We start from the raw sequence: 27,074 nt of genomic DNA on the forward strand, positions 1-27,074 counted from the left end.
ACAAAAAGCAGTATTCCATTAAAACCACCAGACAATGCACATACAGTAATGCAAATGTAAATGCAAATGTTAGAGTCTAAATAATACTAATATATATATATGTATATATATATATATATATATATATATATATATATATATATATATATGAAGAGTTTGTTTGCAAAAACCGATAAGTCCATATTTGCCAAATGAAGATATTTGCGATTAAAGGTCAAGAAAAATAAAGAGAATAATAAGAAAATTTTTGCTTCTTTTGACCATAACTTCAAAAATACACCTTTATATGTAGTGACCAATATATCATTTAAAAGGTATTATTTTGTACTTTATGACAGAGATCGTATTTCAAAATCTTCAAAAATGGACTTATCGGTTTTTGCAAACAAACCCTTCATATATATATATATATATATATATATATATATATATATATATGTATATATATATATAATAAACGTCCGGCCGTCTGATGTGGTCCATTAGATTCTATATCTAGGGCCTATGGGAAGTCTTTCCCATCTATGGACCGCATACATAGTAGGTGTGGGACTAGTAGGACAGTAGGAGTGCTCCTATTGTCCAGGTCTATCTAGAAACTTAGACTTCAGCACCATGTTGGCAGAGTACCATATCAGACATAGATAGGCGTATATGGGGCTGTGATATTGGGAGACGCTTTCTTTCGCTAGTGAGTCTGCGTGTATGGCAAAATACGTGGAAAGGTACAATCTGCAATGTAGTGTCTGCAGGAGAATGACCGCTGCCATGTATCAAAACAAATGCAGGATCTCGAGAAAACCAAGCGAGTAACTTACCACTTAGCCCTATTCTATCACCAATGGTTTCTCGTTCGATACTTTTCTTAAAAGTATTTTTGTGATCATAGTGGAATTTGTTGTACAAAATTGGTCTTTTCCCGACCTCTTCGTTCAGTTTGTGACTCACGCACGTATAGTCAGGTCGCTTAATGTCAAATTTGGGGCTTACCGTTACAGAGCGGATAAAAGCACCAAATTTGGAGAGGTGATCCCCTAGGACCTACTCATTGATATAAGAGTAGGAGCCCTCTGGAATTTTTCGATTTTTAGGGTGAAAATGCTGAATTTTGATATTTCTTTATAATATGATATATTTACTGTATTGCGTAAGTAATAGTCAGGTCGCTTAGCGAAATTACCATTACACGCAGATAAAAGCATCATTTTTTTTTCACACGGATTCCTTGAGGACTATTAAACAATATTAGAGTAGGAGCCCTCTGAGATTTTTGCAGAAAAACACTAAAAAGATCAAATTTCAAAATGGCCGACACTTACTTGGGAAAACCTTAACTTTTCATGTCATATGGGTGATACGATGACAATATATTACATTTTTTTTTTGGTTTGCTTTAGAACCTTGGCTTGAACATTGCGTTAGGAGCATTTTATTCTTGTATAATGTAAAGTCTCTGTGCATGAACTGCTGGGGGAAGGGTAGGGCAAAAGGGGTGGGACCCCCCCCCCCTTAAAAACATGGTTGTCCGCTTGTTCTTTTGCCTGCTTTTTTTTTTTCTCGTTTGCTCTATACGCTGGGGATAAAAACATAAAATGTGGCGCACGGATTCCTTGAGGACTAGGAAACAATATTAGACTAACCACACATACACACACACACACACACAAGATCAAATTTCAAAATGGCCGACACTTATGGCAAACCCTTCACTTTTCATGTGACATTACTTATGGATAGGTGATACGATGAAAATATTAGTATATATCTTTATTTTTGGTTTGGCTTAAAACCTGAATTTGGACAATGCGGTAGGAGCATTGTTTATATTCTTGCGTAATGTAAATTCTTTGACCGGCTGGGGGAGGGGTAGGGCAAAGGGGGCGACCCTCAACTTAAAAAAGAGGTGATTCGCTTGTTCTGTTGCCTACTTTTTTTTATCGTCTTGCTTTACATACACGGCGGATAAAAGCATCAAATTTGGCGCACGGATTCCTCATTAGGAGTCCTCCTGCAATTTTTAAGGAAAAGACACACACACACACACACACACACACACACACACAAACGAAATCCAATTCCAAAATAAATCAATTCATAACAGATCTGAACTTATATGTTATCACATTTCCTTAGTCAGGTCGCTTAATGTCAACATTTGGGCTTACCGTTAGTTAGAGCTGATGAAAGCACCAAATTTGGAAAGTGATCCTCTAGGACCTAATTAGAATAGGAGCCCTCTGGAATTTTTCGATTTTTAGGGTGAAAATGCTTAATTTTGATATTTCTTTATAATATGATATATATGTATATATATATATATATATATATATATATATATATATATATTGTATTGTATTGCGTGAGTAAGGAAAAGTGATAACATACAATGTATAAGTTCAGATCTGTTGTGAACTCTCATCTTTTGCCCTTATACCTCTCCCCCATTAGTTCAGAGACTTTACATTACGCAGGAATATAATGCTCCTAACGCAATGTTCAAGCCAAAGTTCTAAAGAAAACCCAAAATACAAAAACGAATGTAACATATTGTCATCATATTACCCATTTTACATGAAAAGTTAAGGTTTTCCCAATTAAGTGTCGGCCATTTCGAAATTTGATCTTTTTAGTGTTTTTCTACAAAAGTCCCGGAGGGCTCCTACTCTAATATTGTTTAATAGTCCTCAAAGAACCCGTGTGAAAAAAACAAAACAAAACTGATACTTTTATCCACCGTGTAATGGTAATTTCACTAAGCGACCTGACTATAACTTACGCAACAGTACATATATCATGTTATATAAAGAAATATCAAAATTCAGCATTTTCACCCTAAAAATCGAAAAATTAAAGAGGGCTCCTACTCTAATATTGTTTAGTAGTCCTATAACCGTGTGAAAAAAAAATGATGCTTTTATCCGCCGTGTAATGGTAATTTCACTAAGCGACCTGACTATTACTTACGCAATACAATATATATATGATATCATAAAGAAATATAAAAATTCAGCATTTTCACCCTAAAAATCGAAAAATTAAAGAGGGCTCCTACTTTAATATTGTTTAACAGTCCTAAAGGAAACCGTGTGAAAAAAAAATGATGCTTTTATCCGCCGTGTAATGGTAATTTCACTAAGCGACCTGACTAGTAGTACCTTCGCGGGACTTTATTCAACCTAGATTTTATTACCCCGCCCACATGTAACGTCACAAACTATACTCTATATTGATTGGTCGAGAGCAAACTCGCCGCAGCGCGGCCGTCAGATGGTAAAACGGTCTATCTCGAAAATTGCTGTTCTGAGAGAAATGACTTTAAAGTTTAGAGGTTTGAGCTTTTTTACGAGATGGGTATAATGCATTTTTAGAAATGGGACAAGAAGAAGCATATCAAACACTGATAACTGAAGAATTTTGTGCGTATTTGGGGTTTTAATTATAAAATAAATGAGATTTTTGTGCAGATAGACTGTTTAACCACAGCACATGTATACACTCCGCTACACATCATAAGATGGTAAAATGGTCTATCTTCTAGATAGACCACAAACACTATTGCCATACTATGGTAAAATGGTCTATCTTTTAGTTAGACCATTTTACCGTTTTATCTTGTGGCTTTAAAGTGGTCTTTCTTCCCAGATGAAAGTTTTGCAAAAATACTGAAGTTTAGCGTACGGCCGGATGTCAAGCGCGTTTTTGCCGAAAAATGCCTTTTTTAGCCAAAAATTTGAAACAATATCGAAAAAAATAAGTTTATAAGTACCTTTTAAACTAGAAATGTGTTATCTTCCATTTCAAGTGTAGAACCTAATATACATTTGAAAGTAGAATATTACACGCACATATACGGCGCAATGAAACATAAAACCGTGATTTACTTAAAATTTTACTTTGCAGAATCTACCAATATTTCAAAGTTGTTTTTTTTAAACTACCGAAATCAGTCTATTCAAACATTTTTATTTGTTCGAAATATAATATATGTTCTGATATCTTATGCAGCAAAGAAATTATAAGATAAGGCGAAAGATAACTCGTTTTATGTTATCCTAAATGGGACGATGTATTTTTTACTGGACGCGCATTTTGAATGGAAAATCGAATGTATAGCGTAGGCCCATATATATTGTACATGGTATAGTGCGTGTAGGTATACTTATCTTACATAATCGGCGAAGTCAATGGACAGGTTGGATAGCTGACTGCAAAAACCCTTTGTGACACCTTGATATGACTGAAATGTGCTTATTTGCCAGAAAAAAAAAAACAACAACAAAGAGGGCTGGTCAGTAATGTTGTTACCATGGCAACTGATCATTTAGGTCACTCCCAGAAAATTTCAAATATTCATGATTTTAAAACGTAGAAGTGTTGAAACCTGTTTTTGTATGTGCGTGTGAGAAATGTATTAATCTATCTAATCTGTTTAACAATGAAACCTGCTTATACCAGTTATATATAGATTGCTTACTATGTTTGGAAATGGTTGTCATGGAAACCGTGATAACAAATCACGTTTTACTTGGCAAAATTACGGTACCAAATCTCCCATCCTGCATACTCAACCCCCCCCCCCCCCCCCGAGAAGCTTGGGAATTCATGGTTATCAATACAATGCTATATAGTTTGCATTCTCGGGCCCTGAAACGCAGCCCTGCAAGGGATAGGCACGAAAGCCCTTTTACATTTGTAATGTTCTAAGGCGAGGTGTTTGCATTTTATTTTGATCTATCCTCCCGCAGAAGACTTACTAAATATTTCTTTTATGATGATTGTTTACATGAGCATTGTTTGGAACGCACAATTATTCGGCGACATAAGAATATCATATATGTATCCTAGATATTTGTGTGAAATAATAAGGCAAATATCACCCTCAAAAAAAAAAAGAAAACAACAAGTAAAAAGGAAGTAGAAATGAAATGCGAACAATGCAATAACAGCCTCATTTCCCTCTTCCCATCATTAAGTCGGTTAAATCATCGAGTCTATGATATTTATCCTTGGCCAAGTTCTATGACCTTGGAGCAGACAGTCATGTAACAAATGGTTTGTTTGCAATTCGATTGTTTTGTTTTTTTTTTTGCGTGTGTGTTCTATATTATCACATCTTTGTGATAAAAAAAAAAATCATTTCAGTTATCATAAACACTCTAAATTCCCAGTCAACCAACAAAACGTATTACACAATGTGCACACGCTCGCAACCATCGTCTCAAACTGCGTTTACGGACTATATCAACACACAATGAAATACAGTAAACAGTAAACGAAGCAATTTCTCTCTTTTTTTTTTAATAATGATTTGCCATCAGCGCACATTTACTAGAAAAGCAGCACTTGACATCTATGTTGTTGTTTATCAAAATGCTTTTTATCTATTTCGTTTTGGAAGGTAAAGAACCTCAGTCTCGATTTGTGGACATGTAAAAGGGCAATTCCGTAAAATAGTAAACCTCAACGTCAAAATTTCAAAATCGTCAAATCACTGCAAGTAACATACCATATCAATCGTCAGAGATTATATTTTCAGGGAATTTTGTTGATTTCAATTTGTTATGTGTATTGTAAGAATTATGGGTATTGAAGTAAGAGGCTAATTTTCCTCTCATTTTGAGTTAAAATTTTGCCAAAATATACTTTTGATTTATCTCCTAAAAATTTCAAACCTACACAACATTTATATCTTGCCAAGAAGGTTAACAGGTATACTTTTCATTTATTAATTCAAGAAAACTCCAAGGCTTTTCATTTTTTGATGACAGTTTTCCCCGGTTCGACCACTTTGGTGATGTACGTCCGACACTGTAAACATACATTTTTTAATATTCACATTAATCTGAAGCGAGATAAATCATATCACTTAGGATGCAAAGCACATTTGTCATAGGCAATGTAACCATCATCAAAGGTCACTTGTATGGTTTGTAAAAAGTGAGATATTGTGGTGTTGGACGTACACTTTGAATGTACGTCCGACACAGTGTACGTCCGACACCATATTGTCTCTCCCGTAACTCCAACAATTTCATTTAATCAGACATGGCACAGCTATAAGTTTTAACTTTTCTTTATTATGGGATATTCTACTGATAAATTCATCATGAAATCAAAGCAAATGATCACACTGTATAAATCTTATGTGAAATTCTAGAACAATCAAAGAAAATAGATCTGGAGCATGCAGTTCTATACAGTTACCGCATGCCTGGCAACAAGGGTCTGTGCTGCTAAAAATAGATTAAGCTGAACTAGGTTACTTTAATTTTTTAAACTGTAGTACCCTAATTAAGAGCACAGTATTCAACAAGAAGCAGAATACAGCATCTTATTTGCAGAGAAGCTTGAATTGTTGAAGCAAATTATTTTGGATAATGATACAGAAATATTGTTACTGCCAGCTGGCCCCTTAAATCCAGCTCATTTTTTTTTCTAAGTTTGATGGAGATTTGAAAATGATTCATTACTGTGCTCTATTCTATAAAAGACAAGTTCATCTTCATTTACATGTAGATTGAGTGAAAGCAGCAATATTAGTTGAACACATCAGTAAAACTTTGAGGAAAATCAGACAATCCATTCAAAAGTTATGGATTTTTTAAAGTTTCTACACAGTCACAGCTGGATGAGAAGACTACTTCAGGTTATGATGTCACATGCGTAGAACAAGGAAAATATAAAGAGAATGTCACAAAATCTCTCTCTTTTGTTTGAACAGTACACATTCCCATGACTTGTCACTGATCACATATCAAAGGGATGATAGTTTTGGTTGAGAGGGTGGAGTAAGATTTTAACTTTTTGGGAGATGGGTAATTAGAAACCACTTATGAAATATTAAAGAGCATACAAATCTGAGAGAAATTTTATTTGATGAAAATTGGTTTTTAAATGGCGGAGATTTTATACAAAAAAAAATAAAATAAAGTGGTCCTACTAAAAGGTGAGTCCCACCTTTTATTTCAAAACCAATTTTCATCAGATAAAGTTTTTTTCATAGACTTGTCTGCTCTTATATTTCAAGGGGTTTCTCATTATCTCTCTCTCTCACACACACACACACACACACACAAATGGAAACGGAAACCCTATCTCAACCAAAACTATACCATCCCTTTAAGGGTAACATTATTCCCCCTGACTTCTGAAAAAGACAAGTCAAATGCTCTTTTTTATTATGAGAGAAAGGTGAAAATAGATTAATTTTCTTTAATTTTCTCTTTTATTAACTCGTTACACATCACAAGTTGTAGTAGTCTTCTCATCCAGTGATGGCGGCATTGGCACTTCAAACCTTCATAACTTTTGAATGGATTTTCTGATTTTCATCAAACTTTCACTGATATGTATTGTATCAATATTGCTGCATTCTCTCAATTAACATGACTGTAGAGAAGGTGAACTGGTCCTTTGGTAGTGCTGAATACTGGTGCCCTTGAAACACAGACTGATATGTAGATTAATACAGGTTATATTTTGTAACTATCCGCTATTAAAATTTGGCCTATTGATTATTGAATTGTATAATATTATGCATATTTCAAATGTTATTGGTCAGGAAAGAAAAGGACATGATGCACTAATTAATTATTATATCAATATCTTTTTCTTCACGATTGGTGTAAATGAAGAGCATGTGCGCAATGTTACAAAAATTTGTCAATAAAGATTGACATAATTTGCATTAGGCCTATATACTCGGCCTTGTTCTTATAATTCTTCATACACTGTAATAGTTTGTTTAGACCACATGTAACCTCTCAAGTAGGTATAATGTACATGTAATAATTGCATATTCTGGAAATTCTTTCACATTTGCTAACTCACAGTATCTTAATTTTGAACAAATATGGAGATTGAAATCTTACATGTATGTACAATATATGTGTACACACTTCAGTGATCTGGTTGCAAATTCAAATACTGCTCTAAACTGAGTTTTATCATTCGTTGGACTATTATAAAGGAAGTGTTTGTTAATCTCTCCTATAGATAAGGCTAAACAGTAATTTCGAACTATAAAATGCCAACATCACATTGATTGTGCAGTATCTCTATTACATTGAATAGTATGTTTTCCAGCAACTTCTTGAATTTACATTTGTAGAGTTCAGAATAAATTGAAATAATTTTCTGAAGCCTGGATAAGTAGAATTTGTCTGTACATGGAGTTTAGCTTTAGAGGTCTTTGCATGTTCTATACAGTATGTATACTACATAATGTACATTGTGTGATGTACATTCAGTGACATTGATCCCAAATAACTTTTTACTGCTATTTTTGTATTTGGGCATTTTAAACATAAATGGTCAGAAGCTTTATTTTGAATGCTGTGCTCTAATTTTTATTTGATAAATATAGATTTTGCAGTTAGTTTGATATCATATTACACTGATTCTCTTGTTCCATGATGTTTTGATCATAGTTACTCATTGATAATACTGGTAAATTTTTGAAATTGTGGATTTTTAAAACCTTTTTGGGGGTATTTAGATCAATGTGCATTTGAAAAAAGAAGTAAGAATTAACAAATAGAAGAGTTCATCATTGCTTTTGAATGTATTCAACTGGTTATGTGTTAAAATGCTTTGGATAAAAGGAAAATTTGATCAATTTTTCCACAAAATAAACAATTTTGGTGTTGGACGTACACTTCTGATTTTCTCAATTTTGTGCACTGGTTGAAATTAAGATAGTAAATTCCTGTGAATGTTAAACATATATGTCTGCATAGAATATTACCTCATGTGTCTGAAATATGAATCATTACTCAAATATTCTTTGTACTTTAGAAAATACAGAGTCTCAGATTGGTGTCGGACGTACCGTCTGAAAATTTCACACGGGTACGTCCGACACCGTAAAATGTACGTCCGACACCGACAAACTTTGATGATTTACACAACTTTCAGAACAGATTTAGACATAATGCTGGTATGTGTTATAAAGCTCAATCCTTCATTCAACCAAAACTGGTATCAGTTCTACTATAAGCCCTCACACATCACAGAGTTTTGACCATGAATCTTCAAGGTTGAAAAAGTCAATTCGTGCGCGTACGTCCGACACCATGGTATTTTTGGCACACTACTCCTTAATGAAACGAGGTGCCACTATAATAATAAGTGGGTTTATAGTACTAGCACCTTTACACATCTTGCACACTTAAAAACAGATATGCCCCCATTGGCAATAAAAATCCAGGCCTTCAAAGTGTCCGAAATGTACGTCCGACTTTACGGAACTGCCCAAAAACAAAAACAAAAATTCCATCTGAAAGCAATCTTCTTAAATGAAAGAATGAGTCCTCAGTGATTTTTTTTTATCATGAACAAATGTCTGTGACATACATCCAAAGACTTTGAAAATCAACAATACAAATTGCACTGACTACATTAACTGCATTGATAAACTCTACTAGTATTTGTTTAATGTGACGTATGCTATGTGTCCACCATCACAAACGTTACACCAGTTAGAAAAACAAAATTTTCTCTTTAGGCGATATTTCAATATCTCTATCTTTTTCACAGTTTCTGGTTACATATCCTAGCTAATTATGACTGTACGCTGTTGCATTGAACTTTCGTCACTGTATAACTAAATTTGAATGGTGACTGCCAAAATTTTAAAATTCTACCTTTAAATAGTCTGATATTATTTTTGTGTTCTGCAGACCAGTGCGATAAGATATCTGTACTGAGCATTCGTCTCTCAGTGAAGAAAAAAAAATCACCTCTCCAAAACATGTGGGTAATGCTTCCCTCTAATACTTTCCCTTATCCCAAGTACCAGAATACATTGCTGGGGCCCTGAATAGCTAACATAAATTATATTATAGTATTACTAACATCATGACAATTATGGCACATGTGAAAAAAGAAAAAAAAAAACAACTGGAAAAACATACATCTTGACCAGATCATATTCTTTTCAATACTTCTTGTACTTGGTGTTTGGGTTGGAACCTTTTACTGATGTCTTTTATATCTTAAACTAGAAAAAAAAAAAACACGCTCTGTGCTATTTCCTTTCAGATTCAGCAACTGTTCCTTTGTGAAGTTTTCTCTTTTTAAGCACTTTAATGTGCAGGTTTTTTTTTCTGACCAACATGTCATATATTTTCCTCCATCTGATGAAGAAAGGCAAAGTTCACTTCCCTTTTGTTGACCCCCCCCCCCCCAAAAAAAAAAAAAAAGACATTCCAATCTGGCAGACCTCTACTCTAGAGACTAGGTCCTAGTATTAATTAGTGCTAACGTTCAGAGCTAATGTTAGGATATTCTATTCAGATCAAGATCTAGAAATGTTAGATTTAACGTGAACTCTTACTTTTATGGAGCAAAGTTAGCCTAACGTTAGATGTATAATGTATCATTTAGGCATAGATTTTAGAACCTCGAGGGTCTAGATGTCTAAACTTAGGTCTATCTAACGGTAGGCTGGGTCTTACAATAAAACTGCCATTATATACTAGCGTAAGGTTACTAGAAACTAACGTTAGGTAGAATCAGTGGCCCAGATTTTGACTAGACGCCAGCTATTTCTACTTAAGGCTCGTTAGATTTTATAATAATTATACAGGTCTAACTAGGGTTAGTACCGGGTACTGTATTTGATTAGACTCTAAACGTTAGTAATAGTAGGGCTAGATCTAGCGTTAGAGCACTACGCTATACGGTACCTTCTGTATAGACTATGCACAGTCTCTTGACCTGGACCTGGCTCTAACGTTAGCCCTACAAATACAGTGTACATCTAACGTTAATAGTAGGCCTAATAGGGTGGGCCTGTACTGTCTACGGTATACAACTGCTAATGTGCTAACGTTAGGTGTTAAGTTCATTGTGATTAAGGCCTATAAACGGTTAGCTCGATTGAATAATTGTTTTGGCATAACATTTAACACCTACAGGCGTAGAGCCCTAATTCACCTGACAGTTAACACATTCTAACCCCTAACGATAGCTAATGTCCAGAGTTAAAGAGAGTGTAATCGTTAGATCCCATAGACCTAACGTTAGACGAGGATTCAGTCTAACTGCATGTGATGAGGCCATAGATTAGAAACCTTAGATCGAACAAGACACCTAAATCTAGACGTAAACCTCAAGCAAGGCCTCTTTTCGCACCGTGTCAAGACGTGCCTTACGGAATAATCGGTGTTCCACACCGCCGGCACGGTCGGGTGGCGGCCCGGGGGTTGGTAGGCATGCCCGCTGGATCGGTGCGAAATGCAGTCATGAGGCATCGGCCTAATACGTTAGATTCTACTAGCGCTTGAACCTTGATATTTTATGCCAAATCTCAAATCAAAGTTATATATCTAACTGTTAGATCAAAACAAATTTAAAAGTTCCCTTATGCAGTGCAGTAGAAAACTATGTATTTATTTACTAATTTACTTACATTCGAAGGAAATAGTCCCCTTTTCAGTCACCACGTCTCCAACTCAACGACTGTTCCAACATTTTAGTCCCGCGAGAGATTTTTACCTGTAGACGACGTACGCACACGTATACAAGCAGCGCGCGGCCGTGAGGTGGTAAATTGGTCTAACTCGAAGATAGATCATTTTACCATCTGACAGCGATGATCAAAAAATCTCACTTAAGAAGGTTAAAAGGTTTATGTAAAAGATAGCTCGTTTTACCTCCAAACGATATTACCGACAATGGGCTAACTCAAAGATAGACCGTTTTACCATCAAATCTGAAGGAAAAATACAAAAAAGTACCAAGATAGCGGAAATTATCTTAAAAACAAGACATGACGGGATTTTCTCGATAGCACCATTGGAAAGAGCACCCTCACATATCCCGGAAAGTGAACTTAACTCAAAAAGTCAAATTTTCGAGTTAGACCGTTTTACCATCTGACGGCCGCGCAGCGGCAGACTGGCAAAATCACTCAGAGGAGCGATTTGACAAAACAGCTTGCAATGACAATGACAATGACAATGACAATGACAATGACAATGACAATGACAATGACAATGACAATGACAATGACAATGACAATGACTTTTATTCTTGAACGGCCCCGCCAGGGGGCATGGAAGAATAACGAACAGGTAAATATTTTATGGCAAAGCAAAGCCATAAATAAAGATGTAATACAAAAAGCATATATATACTATGTACATATCATGAACTTCATAAGGCAAACAACGACAGTTAAAAAAAACAAAAAACGATCGAATAAGTGAAACAATCGGTACTTAATGGCAAACAGTGGCAGTAGTATCTTACAATATATACAATGTAAAAGGAAAGTAATGAGAGACATCAAAATCTGGCCATTATGATCAGACAGAAACGTGCCAATTTCTTCAAAACTCTTATGTTCTTAGAATTAAAAAGCTGCTTCATTTTCAGAACATTCGGTCGGCGAGCATAATAGGTCTTAATTAAAACTTTCCGATCTGTTTCAAAGAACGGACATTTAAACAAAAAATGAAACTCGTCACCTGGATCATTCATTTTACACAAGGTGCAGGATTTAACTTCTTGATTAGGGAGATAACGTCCCTCACTAACAGGTAATCTGTGATTTCCACATCTAAATCTACATATTGCTAACCGTTCCAAATAATCAAGTTTAATCAAATATTCCTAAAAAATGTAGCTTTCTTTAAATATCCTATAGTTAGTGCAAAGGCGGTTTCTATTTCCTTCCGCACACCAATTCTGCTGACCAATATCATTTAAACCAAGACTGACGGCTGATTCAACCCATTTTAGATTGAGGATAATGGCTCGATCGGACCAAATATTAGACATACCGCATTTGTCGAGAATATCTTTCACCTTTACTATCCACTTTGACCTGAAGATTTCTTTATCGTGCAATTGACGTAAAAGGTTATAAATAATACAAGACAGTTTCGATCTCTCATTTACATTTCCATTTAATCTAAGCCAAAAGTTCACCATGCGCTTCTCAATGTTGTAAGTCAGGCTTACCCTCCCGAGCTCACCAAACGCCATACAGTTAGCTGTTCCACGCTTCAAACCTAAAAGACTCTTAAGAAATTTCTTATAAAACATTTCAATACATTCTAAATTTTCATGACCCCAAACCTCACTTCCATACAGTAAAATTGGAGCAACAAGGACATCAAACAGCTCACATTGCACATCGACTGGCAAGGATAGTTTCCTGGCTTTGCTTTCCGAATGGAACATAGCTCTACGTGCTTGCGGTTGCCGCCCTGAGAAGTCACTCCAGTGTGAACAGTGCTGTTGTACATGAACAACACGTGAGCGATTTTGTTTTCTTTTTTGCTGCACGCCGCTGCCGCTACTGCTGCCGCAAAACGACTCCAGTGTGAATGACCTTTTATGGCTGTGTTCCACTCGAAATGAATCTTACGCGTTTGTCCTGCTCAACGTGTGCAAATTGTGCGAGGAGAGAGACGGTGGTGGTGGTGATGGTACCGGTGGTGGTGGTGGTGGTACCGGTGGTGGTGGTGGTACCGGTGGTGGAAGTTTGGGTAGAGGTCAAGGGATTCAAGTGAAAGGAAATCATTTCACAACTTGAATATAGTGACGAATTCGCCTGACAGCCATCAACAGAAGTAAACCGAGAACATATGAATTAAATTCCTAATGGAAGATGAATGTATTTATGATGGTTTTATCACGGTATTTGCGTATAAATGTTGTCATGTACATGGAAACGGTAAAGATGCCTAGAAGGACGATTAACGGTGGGCCAGAAGAAAAACAAAACAAAACAACTAAGAGATGGATTGTAAGAAAAGATGGAGAAAAAGAGAGTGAGAGAAAAAAAAAACGAGAGGAAGAGAAGAAGGAGAAGAAGAAAAAGATCGAAGGAGAGGATGCATCGTGGTCTGATTTAATCTTTATTTAAGTTATAATCATTGTCAGTCATTGCAGTGGGATTCTTGCTTGACATTTGTGTAAATATTTGTACTTTTGACGCATCATTGATGCTAAAGCCAAGAAGAAGGTGTTGCAGAGAGTTTAGTTCACGAGGTTGGAGAATGTGAAATCATTTCAATATGCTCTTTCTCCTCCAATACTGAGTCAATGTCACTAGCACAAAGGAGTAAAATGTACATGTAAACGGTGCTATTCTTTCTGTGTTTTAGGTATCATACCATGACTTTTGTCTAACTGTCACGTCCAAATTGTATACATCACTCCTCAGCTATCACCTACATTTCAATTGTAACGCAAGGCCACGTAAAGCAAGCCTCATGCTAAAATGACAACACTTGAATAAAAATGTCAAAAAAAATGTTGAATCCAAACCAAACCTTATTATAACCACTGGTGAATTCAGAAGACCATAAATAATCTGCATAATGATTTCTATCTCTATCTTCCTCGGTGAGTCGAGCAATTTTTTTTTTTTTTTCATCGTGCAAGTTAAAATATGAATGAGGTCATTGTGCTACTACAAACATGAAATGAATTGTATTCATGGTGAGTCACTGCTACGGCTTGACGCTACCAACGGTTTCTCTCTTAATTGATTGAAAAGCATGAGTTTAGACGGGGTTTTCAGCAGCCATAACTACTCGGATTTCGTTTAATGTGTTGCTATGGGAAACGCGTTCCCTTTCACTGTGTCAAAGCAGTGTATAATGAATTTACGTGCAGTGTAAATCGTGTCCAATCAATACTTTCAGACTAATGCACAAAATTGATGGCATTTGCGATCTACCGAGAGTATAAAAGAAAATCTAAAACTCAGTCTTTTTATTGTAGTCTCATCGTCTTAGCTGGTGAAACATGGCTTGTGTTAGCCATATCACCTTTCCCTTTCCTTTAATTAACAGAAATCAAAGGATCAAATGATAACATTATCATGTGTTATCTTGATGTTAATGAAGATAATTTTTGTTATCATAAAAATTGGACCTCGTGTACCCACCACTTAAGAATCATGAACGCTCAAATCATGCCCTTTACCCCTCTCTGATAAAAAACAAACAAGAACAATAAAACTAGCTGCATCCTGTTTCTACATCCTTTATTTTCCTCCCAAGATTTTCCTCTGCAAACATTCAGAACTGGAATATGGCAACTATATCAACAACAGGTAGATGTGTATCTATTCATTGGTGGGTTATGTATGAATAGTTCCATGTTCTGACAACACACTCTCCCACCTGATCACTGTCATCATGTGATGTTTCAATCATCTCGACGGGTTGTTAACCGAGTATGGTGTCAATCAAGTGTGTTATCGGCATGCATCTTGTAGTATATCAAATATCTTTACCTCTTTTAATTGACTCATAATAAAACTCATTTTCCCTGTCATGCTGTAAATGTCATTACAAGATCAATGTGTATGTAACACTTTTTGGTTTGCCACGAAAGTGCTCAAAGGGATTAACATGATTTCCGCTCATTGGAACCATAATGTTTCACCCCCTGTCTTTATTCATTCATATACATTCCACTTACATATTGACGTTGTGTTCAGGTCGTTTGTTTGTTTCTTGTCATTTCGTACGAACACAGCTGTTCCGGCGGAGGTTTTTGAATATTCGTCCAATACACATCTACACGACAAACCCTCATATTCCGCTGCAGAATAAATCTTGATTTCAACTGAAGACTGCCACGTGTGCGTATTCAATAAATGTGACAAAACGGTATTAAGGGACACATGAGTAAATGTAGATTGTTTACCTTAAAATACTTGAGCAAATTACCATTTTTCTTAACTAACTGTAATGTCTAACCTTTTTACAAAAATCGTTATGGCTTCAATATGCCCTATGCCATGAAAACATTTTGACAGAAATCTTATGGTATCAAAGAAAACCAATATGTGGTGAAGATGCAATGATCAACTTTTACTACTTAACAATCGAGAGTACACCAAATACGGCAGGTCAAGTACGGATCACATACTTGGTAAACCAACGGAATATACACTAACACACATACAGAAGAGATACACACACACACACACACACACACACACACACACACACACACACTCACACACACACACACACAGACAAACGCACACACAGACACACACACGCACACACCCACACAACGAACAAAAAATCCAACACCCTGATTTTGCGTGAGGACTAAAAACAGGTGAAATGTGTTAACTTAGTCAATCTCAATGTTGTTGTTTTTTTTTTTCCTGGAATTCTTCTTATGGGTTTATGCTAAAAACGAATGGGAAATTGTGTTTTTAGCAGTTTACACAGGACACTGTATTTTAGAATGGTGTGATGAGGTATGTCTTAGAGCCTCTTTTCATTTCATGAAACCCCTTATCACACTGCTCAGTTTCAACTTTGATAACTTACGAAAGGATAGTGCTACTGTGCTTAAAGTGGGTACCAGTTATGTATAGAACTATGTGCTTAATGAGTGTTGAAAATTTCAGCTCAGTGTCACAATATTTCATTGTGGCTATCACGGAGTTAAAGATTTTGTTTGATTGTTTTTTTTTTGTCCTATTCATTACACATTGCACAACTTTGTAAGATTTCCAGAGTGTGTACTTTCTTTCCAGTATTTAGACAACCAAGGAAGGTCCAGTTGTACTGAGTTATACATTATTTTAAAGCTTAGAGTCTGAACTTTTAACATCTGCCCTGAACTAAAAAAAATCATGACTGGCGACTTTTTTGTTTTGTAATGCAGAGTCGCATATATATATATATATATATTGTCAACCCTGAGGAAGACGAATGTATTCGTCGAAAATTTGGTCTGAATAAATAGCACTGTTAGACTGTCAAAATGCATTACCACTCTACTTCTTCATCTAATATATAAATATATATATGACCGTACATCATAAAACCAACAAAAGGTCGCCCCCATTGATTTTACATGAGGACTAAAGAAAGGTGAATCAGGTCAACCAAGTCAATCTTGAGTTTTTCATGTTTTCTTAAAGAGCTATTCTTCTTCTACAATAACATTCCTAAGTTAGGGATCATAAAATAAATGGGAAAGTGTGTTTTTAGTAGTTTGTCTACAATCCTTATTTTCTTGTAGAGTAGTGAGATCGGTTATGTCTTAGAGGTCCCTTTTTATTTTTTGAAAATCCTTTGCACACTCTTCACTATCAACTCTACTAACTTAAAAAAAAATAAAACTACTGCTTTGAAAGTTTTCATTAATCATGGATAGAATGTTTTAATAGAGTATGATCAGTTTCGGCTTAATCTGATAATCCCATCATTGTTGTTGCCTCGGTGGTTTGCATCCTATTTTTTTGTCCCATTCATCGTACAGCTATTGCGGTTTGGTAAAGATTAAGTGCTTGAATAGACCGTGTACTTCAGAGCCTCTTTTTTTTTCAGTTCACACTTTTCCAGAGTGTGTGCTTTCTTTCCACCATTCAGATAGCCCATTTGCATCTTTTAAAGCTTATAATCTGCTCTTGCAGAATCTGCCCTGAACTAAAAATCCGTATCTGGCGAATTTTTGTTGGTTTTGTGACGCAGGGTGTATTATGATAGTTTTGCGTCGGTGTGTAATAAATAGATATCAAGAGTAAAACATCGCAGGAGCCAAAAAATAAAATTGGACTGACGTTTCGGTCAAAGACCTTTATCAAAGCAAGTCTGAACATGGAAAATAGATGCAAGAAATTAAGAACACGTATAAGTTGCCAAGATACAAACAATAATAACAAAAAGCTAGCTAGGGAGTGACACCACAAAAGAAAGAAAGAATTGATGCGTAATGTAAAACAATAAAGTGCAAATACTTTTATTTTGCTCCTAAGTTTTTACTCTTGATATCTCTATCTATCTACCTATCTATCTATCTATCTATCTATCTATCTATCTATCTATCTATCTATCTATCTATCTATCAATCTATCTATATCTATATCTATAAATATATATATATATATATATATATATATATATATATATATATATATATATATATATATATATATTATACAACACATGAAATATCATTATCTAATTGCATTAACAAATGAATGAGAAGAAGTTTGTTGGCTAAGAATCTTTTAAACAAAGAGAACATTTTCTATAGTGTTCGTATACTAAAGACAAATTTCGTTATCACAATGTAATGAAAACAAAAAATGTAGAAATATATATGAAGGGGTCGGTGCAATATAGTGCTAACCCACACAATGGTCATTTTGAGATAATCGCTTTTGAATGTTTGGAAAGTCCATACATTGTACATTAATAAAACATGAATGCATGCATTTTTTATCATCTTATTGGTTGAATTCAAATATGATATTTTAACGGAGTTTAGAGTGAAGGATAAGGATCATGAAAATGCATGTAACTCAATTTTGACAAAAGTGTGGGTTAGCACTATATTGCACCGACCCCTTCATATATTTATAGTCGTGACGGAGGAAGGAGGGCTGCAAGCAGATAGTAGTTCAGTTATTACCTGTGTGTGTGTATCTATATATATATATATATATATATATATATATATATATATATATATATATGTGTGTGTGTGTGTGTGTGTGTGTGTGTGTGTGTGTGTATGCGTGTGTGCTAGAAATTCTGTTCACAAGGTCCGCCCCCTGGTTGATTACTAGTAGACTATTCAAAACAGACATTTCCAGTGTCTTCAGTGGGGATATCTCTGATTTCTTCAATCTGTCTTTTTAAATAGAGAGAGAGAAACACACACACACACACACACACACACACACACACACACACACACACACACACACACACACACACACACTATCACCACCTAAATAACGTATCATCACTCCTAAGTGCTTAAAAGAAGCAACGATATGAGATTTGGCTACGAGGTGGGGTAGCTGGGACAACAACTGAGTTGCTGTGTCTGTTCTTATTTACGGAGGAACACACAGTTACTATACTTTCATGTGATGTGAAGGATAAGTATTATGCTCTATAATAGGATCGAATCTGCTTGTCTAAGACCAATGTGAATACATCAGGCTCATAGCCCATCAGCACATAATCAAAAAAACAGATCGAAATGGCCCCTATACGAAGAGCCACACGGCACTAAAAAAAGCCAGCAATAAACAGACAGAAGCTCTAGAACATGAGGTATTCTTGTATAATAATGTCCATCTTTATTGCCTTTTAGTCTATAACAAATAAAATAAAAACAAACATGTGCAAAAAAAAGTACATAAATGTCTAGCGCTATGAGAATTGAATGTAATCCTCAACAGCCAACCTCTCTATCGCACTTGCTTCCATCAGGTACGACAGAGTGCATTTACTTATGGAGAAAATAACATAGGTATGAGAGCACATAGTTAGAAGTCAAAACGAGGAGAGAAAGAGAGATAAAGACCGAAAGAAATATACGAATATATCCAGACAGAGAGAGGGAGAGAGAGAGAGAGAGAGAGAGAGAAAGAGAGAGAGAGAGAGAGAGAGAGGGTGGGGAAGGAAATGAATGGCTTAGTGTGTGTATTGTGTATCTTAACATGTTAACATGAATTATGTTTTTATGTTAATATGTTGATCACAATGCCCATTGCTGACCTCTGAATATGTAACTGTTAAATGTTAGAAGTGAATGAAAACGAAGAAGACAGATCATATTAGACTGTGTGAGTGGATACTTGCTGTAGATCTGAAGAAAGACACAAGAGCGAAAAAAAAATACAAGAGAGGGAGAGAGAGGGAGAGAGAGAGAGAGAGAGAGAGAGGGGGGGGGGGGGGGTAAGGGGCTCATACTACCAGGCAGTGGAAGAATGCCTGCTACTATAGAGTCAACCTCTTCACACTGAAGTACATCACTGGAGCAAACGCGTTGAGTACATTGGTTATAAGTCACTAAGTGTAAACAAACAAACAAACAAACAAACAAACAAACAAACAAACAAACAAACGAACAAACGAACATACTTTGAGTAGCAAAAAGACAACAAAAGATGTTAATCAAAAACAGCGCAACCTGCATGAACATACACTTCAAACTCATCTACCCTGTCGAAACGATTGATGAATACAGTCAAACATTAAAGGAGCTTTCATTAACCAAAAAGGGGGTAAACAAGAACGGTATAATGCCATTATGGATTGCTTTACTACGACTCTATATAAGGCTATAACTTGGCTTTATAGCTTATAGCATTGTGACCCAGTTTAATTCATGACTCGTTCGAAACGCTGTCAAATGCACAAGGATAAAATGAAAATTCTAATAACATCTGGCTGCATTATTTTGAGTAGGTATTTAAAGAAGAAAATGGGTTTTGATTTATGTCTTAAAAAAGTCAATAGCATCAAAGAAGAAAATGGGTTTTGATTTATGACTTAAACAAAAAAAAAGCCCCTCAGTAGCATTCGAGTAGATATCGAAACATCGCCGCTTATCGGCGAAAGGGCAAAATGTATATATTTTACTAAAACACTGTGAAAGATATATAGCAAGGAATTGGCTCATCACTTCCAGTTGTTACACACAAAACTAGACATAAAAACACGCAATGTATTGATTTGAGGAATACGTGTCATATAACGGAAATCAGCCCTAATCACTTGATGAGTCCAATATGAATCCTTGTTACATAAATCGTCGATAAAATTTATCTTGTCACATGTCATTGTAATCCCTTTACTTTATGAATGAATTTCACTTCCTGTCGCAAAGGAATTTTAGAAAATTTGTTACTGTGACAGACGTTGACTGCCAGTCAGGCAGGTACTAGTTTATGGCATGAATACAAATAGCTCCATGCGAACAAACTCACGCAAATATTATCAGAGTCGATAGAATCTCATAACCCACACTAAACACGACAAATATTGAAGAGTGCCCTCTATTGTTCATCAAAAACGTGCTTTCCAGATTGTCACAGCAGATCTAAAACTAACTAGTGCACTGGTATCCAGATTGGGTAGTATAATAGATAACTGGAGCATGATTCGTCACCCTCACAAACTCAGCTATAAGAGGAATAGCTAAAATATTATGATTCAATAGCTACGCAGATAAATGTTTTGCCAAATCTTTAAGGATAACAGTAAGAAAATTAGACCCAGGAAATACAATGCCGATGTAATGGACGTTGATCCCTCCAAGTGAGAACAACTGAAATAAATCTGACCATGTTGACTTGTGGATATTACTATGCCTCCCTGTTTCGCAGAGCTGAACGAGCGACTCGCAAAGATCACAAAACCGTTGTCTCCGCGGCTTCTTTCCGTAAGTTCAGTTGACGAAATTGACAGTTTTCTAACATTTCATGGATGATCTTTTTATTTGACTTTTAGATTGAATAGAGATTGCGGTGAATAAATCTTTTGTATTCACACAGTGTCTGTTATTCAAAAAGCATTTACATACATACATACATACATGCACACACTTATAGCTTATTTCCAATATACTGAATAACATCTAGCCTTTTTGAAGTCACTGCAATGTAATCACCCCGAAAAAGAAAAGGCGACCATGATTACCAGGGACATCTTTGAATGGTGGATACCGTTACGACGAAATATGGAAATACTTTCCACCAAGAGGGAAGGCAAAATATCAAAAAGGATTTTTTTCCCCCTTTGATTTGAAAAAAAAAACCAAACAAACCACACACCCCAAAACAGTCTTCACTATTCGAGCAAGCCAAAAAACTCAAATATATCGTGTGAGAAGCCCGTATTCTGTGACGGCTATCAATGCCTATTTTATCATTGTCTTTAGCATGTGGGGGGTCCTGGCAAAAGCTTATGAGTCACACTGTGGACGTTGTCAGCCGAAGTTTTATGAGTGAGACGGCGAGACTACCTTCTTTCACAACTTTTTGTTTTTGTTTTCAATTTCCACCACAACTACCTGCATTCTAATCTTACATGATAATATGAGTAAATAGCAGTTAACACATAAGGCGTTTTCATTATTAGATGCTCACTGTAAAGTCCCGTATGATATAATTATTTCATTGCATTTTTTATTACAATATAGTATGAATCTGCGCTAAAACTATTATATGCATTAGATCGATTATATAAAATAATATTGACGTGCTCTTCATTGCTGTAGATCAGTTTAGTACAAGACGAATATTCACTCCGTCATGTTCGTGGTACGTATGTACACCATGAGAAAGAACAAAATCTCTATTTACATTGTGCGATTGGTTTTGTACAATTTATACACAGAAGAATTCATTGAATTCGTGACGATGAAAACTACAGCTTAAAATTGACATTTTGCTAGAATTTACTAACGATAACAATGTTTCCATGGTATGTATATGCTTGTTATCGTCATGATAAAGCTTTTTGTTTCTCTTCCACAAGGTAATTTTTGTTTAGTTCTTGGAGAAATTCGGAAATGTTGAATACCTAGGCCTCGGTAGTGAGCCAGTACCATTTCAGTGTGAGAAATTATATTAGTAGAAACTTTGAGCACTGGAGAACCGGCACACATGTTGTTTGCCATTGTTATTAATATATCCTCGCAAAATATTGATAAGACTATTATGATGATGTATGTTTGACGTATTATCAATACGTATGATGATAATGGTAATCAATTTCCCTCAACATTATTCACTTACATCATTTAATACGCTAACCGTTGCAGAAGACCTTAGTGGTATGAATACACAAGATAGTAACATATACACAGCAAAACAAAATATGACAGACAGTAGTATTTCTTAGTATACGTCGAAACGCAGACAAATAATGTCATAGCAATATCTCGACTGAAGGCGTGCTCACAAAGTAACTGCAATTGTTAGATTTCACACTGGCTTGGGATGATTCCCAAAGCGTATTCCAGCCTCACAGCAGTCTGACACACACTGCGAATATAGCTAGTTGCCCGACCGCCGCATCATAACAACTGATTAAGGTACACACCACGACAGTCTGTACCCGCAGACTAGCAGTGAATTGAATGAAGACATTTCGGGATGCTAGAAATTGACCATAATGAAGGAGTAGGAGAATCAGAGTATTACTGTGCATCATGTTTTAGCAAGCTTGGCGCCTGTAGGTTTTCCTTCGGAAAGGTTTTGGTTATTCCTCATACAATCATTTGCCCCTGATTCTGGCTCTGACTGTGAAGGATCGCCTAATAGGAAGACTCCAGCATCAACGAAGAGCCCGAGGACATGACTGATAGATGCTCTTCATCGAGTAACGAGAATGTCTCACTGGGCTTGCTACCATTTGTTATGATAAGCCAGTTCAGGGCGAAGGTCTAAACTGACCCTAAACAAGTCTTCATATTTATGCGTAGTGGAGGGAAAAAGTGATGGCATTTGACAGTAATCACTCGTCTTGTTTAACTTTGACAAGAAATCTCAATGCTGACAGAAACTCATAAATATTCGTGTATATACTAGCATGTAGGAGAGTTTGATACAACGTATGGCAGTTTGATTTACGCTCCACGTTGTGCTCCTGACTCGACCGTTTTGTTAACACTCCACATAGGATCACTTCTCATATTGATGCTATATATGCCAATGGCGATGGTTATGGTGAAAATAATGAAGCTGGTTGCTATTTATTGTAATTATTTATATTATTTCTACCATAATGCTGCAGTTATTGTAAGTGTTGCTGTGATTATTATGATCATTATCACTATTATCATCACTACCATTCGTCGTCGTCGTCGTCGTCATCATCATCATCATCATCATCATCATCATCATCATCATCATCATCATTCTCTCACTCTCTTTCTCATTCACATTCATTCATTTTTTCCATTGCTATCAATGAAAAGTACTCCGTGTAGTTTACTAGTATGTAACAGTCTCGATACATCTCTTGCACATCTCTTGCATGTCTTGTGTGTTGGTTTAGAGTGATTCAAGTATTGCGAAGCATGTAGAATTCTTGCCAGGCATTCGCTATATGAGTCACAGTGCTGAGATCCGTGTCCAGTCCTCATCATTCTGGAGACATGTCACAATCATAACTCCACGTGTTGCAGACTGGATTTCTCCGATCTCTGTCTAGTAGGACAGCTCAAGGCGTGTACTAACTAGAGAACACTTTCTCTGATCAGGCAAGCTGTCTCTGACTCATCCTGTGTTTCGTCGACTGAGCCTGTGCGTTATAGATAGACACAGTAAGTATGAAAGGCGATGGTATTAGAGGTGGATCATGCTGACATGATATGACTACACAGATTGTAAGCATTGTAGTCAGTCAGCGAACAAGCGTATGACAAAAAGTGTGAATAGGAGACATGAACATGCTGTTAACATTGTCAAGGATGGTTTGCAATCTCGATCAAAAAAAAAAAATCCACATCAACGTTTTGTTATTAAAACTGTAAATTAGACGGCGCATATGAGTTGCTTCAAGTAAGTGATATAGCAATGTCAACCAGAACGCGCGGTACGGAGTGTATTAAGCATATATATATATATATATATATATATATATATATAATTATATATATACATATATCATATACATATATGAATATACATATATATAATTGTATATATACATATATCATATACATATATGAATATATATATATAATTGTATATATACATATATCATATACATATATGAATACACATACATTAAAAAGTATAAGAACTTGAATTGATCACTTTATTTAAAAAAATAAAAGAATTATATTCTGAAGAGTCGCCATATCTTCACTCTAACAAGACGATACAATGACGATATAAGCATACGAACGATCATAAGCACAATGTCAACAATGATAACGCTGGTTATTTGTAGAACGAAGATGGAACTACAGACATATACAAACAACGACCAATCATTTTTGTATAATTTATATTATATGTAATAAGAAATGCAAACTGGTATGACATAGGGACACGCGCTGAAGTCACTTTTCATTGCCTTGGTCCACGTACACCATGACGCAGTCTATTGATTTACTGTGTGTAAGGAACTCCTCTAAACAACGTTAGAGTGAGTTACCAGGCAAATTATTCCTGACAGGATAATAACGATGAGTCAAAAGACGACATCGATAGGAATATATTTTTGTTTGTTTGTTTGTCATTTTGTCTAAACTTCTCAGTGATTTTTGTTTATAAAAAGAACATTAATACCAATCTCGTACTGTCGAAATGCAACATTTCTGAACAACTGATTACCACTCTAAAAAAAAAAAAAGAAGAAAAACATATGCAACGAATGATTACAATTTCTTCATCTACGAATTCATTTCATAAGATGGTATTAGATTGGCTTAGTTATGCAAGTCCTTGAGAAACCGGTGAAGCAGTTCTTTTTTCTCACCCCTCCACTTTGTATAATGTGATTGCGACGTACATCATTTTTACATTATTTTTTTAAAATAAAGTTTAAGAATCTTCTTCAATCTGATTTGTATAAATAAATTTCACTCTTCTTGATGATTGAATTATTTCCTATAATTTTGTTCCTCAGCTTGCTTCTTCTTCCAGACTCATATTGAAACATCAACATGCAACGACGAAACATTTTTCCACAGTTATCGATATCTATAACAGAAATGAAGGCAAGGCAAAGATAAATGGCAAGCAACAAACACGATGTAAAAACGACTGAAAACGAATTTAATTATGGTTTTAAAAGAGACCAATAAAGAGACAGTAAATGAATCATCGATTCTCATCAATCCAGCCTACAAAAATAAAAACAAAAAAATGCTCAGTAACGGCAGCCAGTTTCTAGAAGGGTAACTTTTCGATTTTGTTATAATCAATATTACAATTAAAATGTTTCCGAACAATCAAAGCAAATAATGAAAAATCAAATATGTAGGAGCGCTATTTATGACGAAAGATATATCAAAGTTAAGGCTATAAGGATTTAGATACCTGCGGTAACCACTAACAAGCAATTACTAGATCAACACAAAATTTCGCACATGATTATTGATATGATATTCATGCAAACAGTTATTAACGTAAAATGTTTTTTTTTTTTTTTTTCTGGGCAACCAAAAAAACCCCAAACAAACAAACAATCAAATCGTGCGACTTTCAATGTGTTTTAATTGTTATACATATACAGGTGACAAGGAAAATGAGGCAAATTGACCAAATCAGTACGGCACGAAGCGCTCTTTATTTTCTACAAATGTAAATTTTGAAGATATGCAATCAAAGAAATCATAAAGCAGTCATTCATAGTGATCCATTGTATGAGACAACCAACATCCCAAAAGTACTTGTGATTATATTTTTTCACAAATGGTTTGCATGTGATATTACATTTTTCACAAATGGTTTGCATGTGATGTGATACAACATGATAGAAAGCATAATAATTTTTCTATGAAACTTAAACGCAACTATGCACACAAGCGTCACTTTTATTATTCACAATTAAAAGAAATGATGACAAATAACGATTAAGAAAAGACGGAGGAAGTGAGCAACACGAAGTGAAATGAATTGATCCACTCTAGAATCATAATCAATGTGGAGGTGAATACAAAGAATAAATTTTAGACATCAGAGAAGACATACAACGTCACAAAAATCTCTTTCTAATAAATAGTGACGACATAAAGAGGATACTCCTTTCGGAAGCATAACACCCAGAGTTGGAATAGCGCGTTTAAATAATCTTGGAATGAGAGCCAAGAAAGTGCAAAGAAAAAGTACAAATAATAATCTAGGAATTTGTACCTGGTAGGGGTATATGAACAATGTTTGATTCTATTGCAGGCAAAGGGGAAAAATGTGTGAGAAAAATAATGTGACTTCAAAGAAATACATGCAATCCTCATTGATTTAACGTGGATTTGGTTAAAATAGATAACGGCTACCCTATGGCTAAATTAGGGTGCACACCAAAGGGAAACGATCCTTTTAGATAACAGACGGGGGATACATCATCGTCTTAAGAAAGTTGCTCTGTGCATATAGCCTAATATAGCCATAGCGTGGGTTGAGTTTATCTTTTCTATCAGCGGTGTGTGAAACACAAAATGGGCTATGCTAAAGAATGTGGTGGAGTAGAATCAATCAAACATGCCTGATGTACAGAAGGTATACCAACACCAATATTTGCTACTCCGTTTCATGCAAAATGCCAACGGCCGTTTCACAAATTAACAAAAACAACATTTTCGCAGATGTCCATGCCATG

General features: G+C 35.5%; 1 protein-coding gene and 1 long non-coding RNA gene across 5 annotated transcripts in view; both read right to left on the reverse strand.

The window, feature by feature from the left end:
- The window catches only part of LOC140236717 (uncharacterized), a 60,898-nt gene extending 49,417 nt beyond the window's left edge, over positions 1-11,481 (reverse strand). For all 4 annotated transcript variants that reach the window (XR_011901786.1, XR_011901787.1, XR_011901785.1 and 1 more), the window contains exon 1: positions 11,414-11,481. This is a non-coding gene — a long non-coding RNA (uncharacterized lncRNA). The remainder of the gene's footprint in view (positions 1-11,413) is intronic.
- A 12,501-nt stretch (positions 11,482-23,982) lies between these two features.
- The window catches only part of LOC140236851 (atrial natriuretic peptide receptor 1-like), a 111,341-nt gene continuing 108,249 nt past the window's right edge, over positions 23,983-27,074 (reverse strand). The window contains exon 19 of the mRNA XM_072316786.1: positions 23,983-24,047. Within this exon, the coding sequence (XP_072172887.1) occupies positions 23,983-24,047 (65 nt within the window). The remainder of the gene's footprint in view (positions 24,048-27,074) is intronic.

This window comes from Diadema setosum, chromosome 13, assembly GCF_964275005.1.
Source record: "Diadema setosum chromosome 13, eeDiaSeto1, whole genome shotgun sequence".
Taxonomy (NCBI): domain Eukaryota; kingdom Metazoa; phylum Echinodermata; class Echinoidea; order Diadematoida; family Diadematidae; genus Diadema; species Diadema setosum.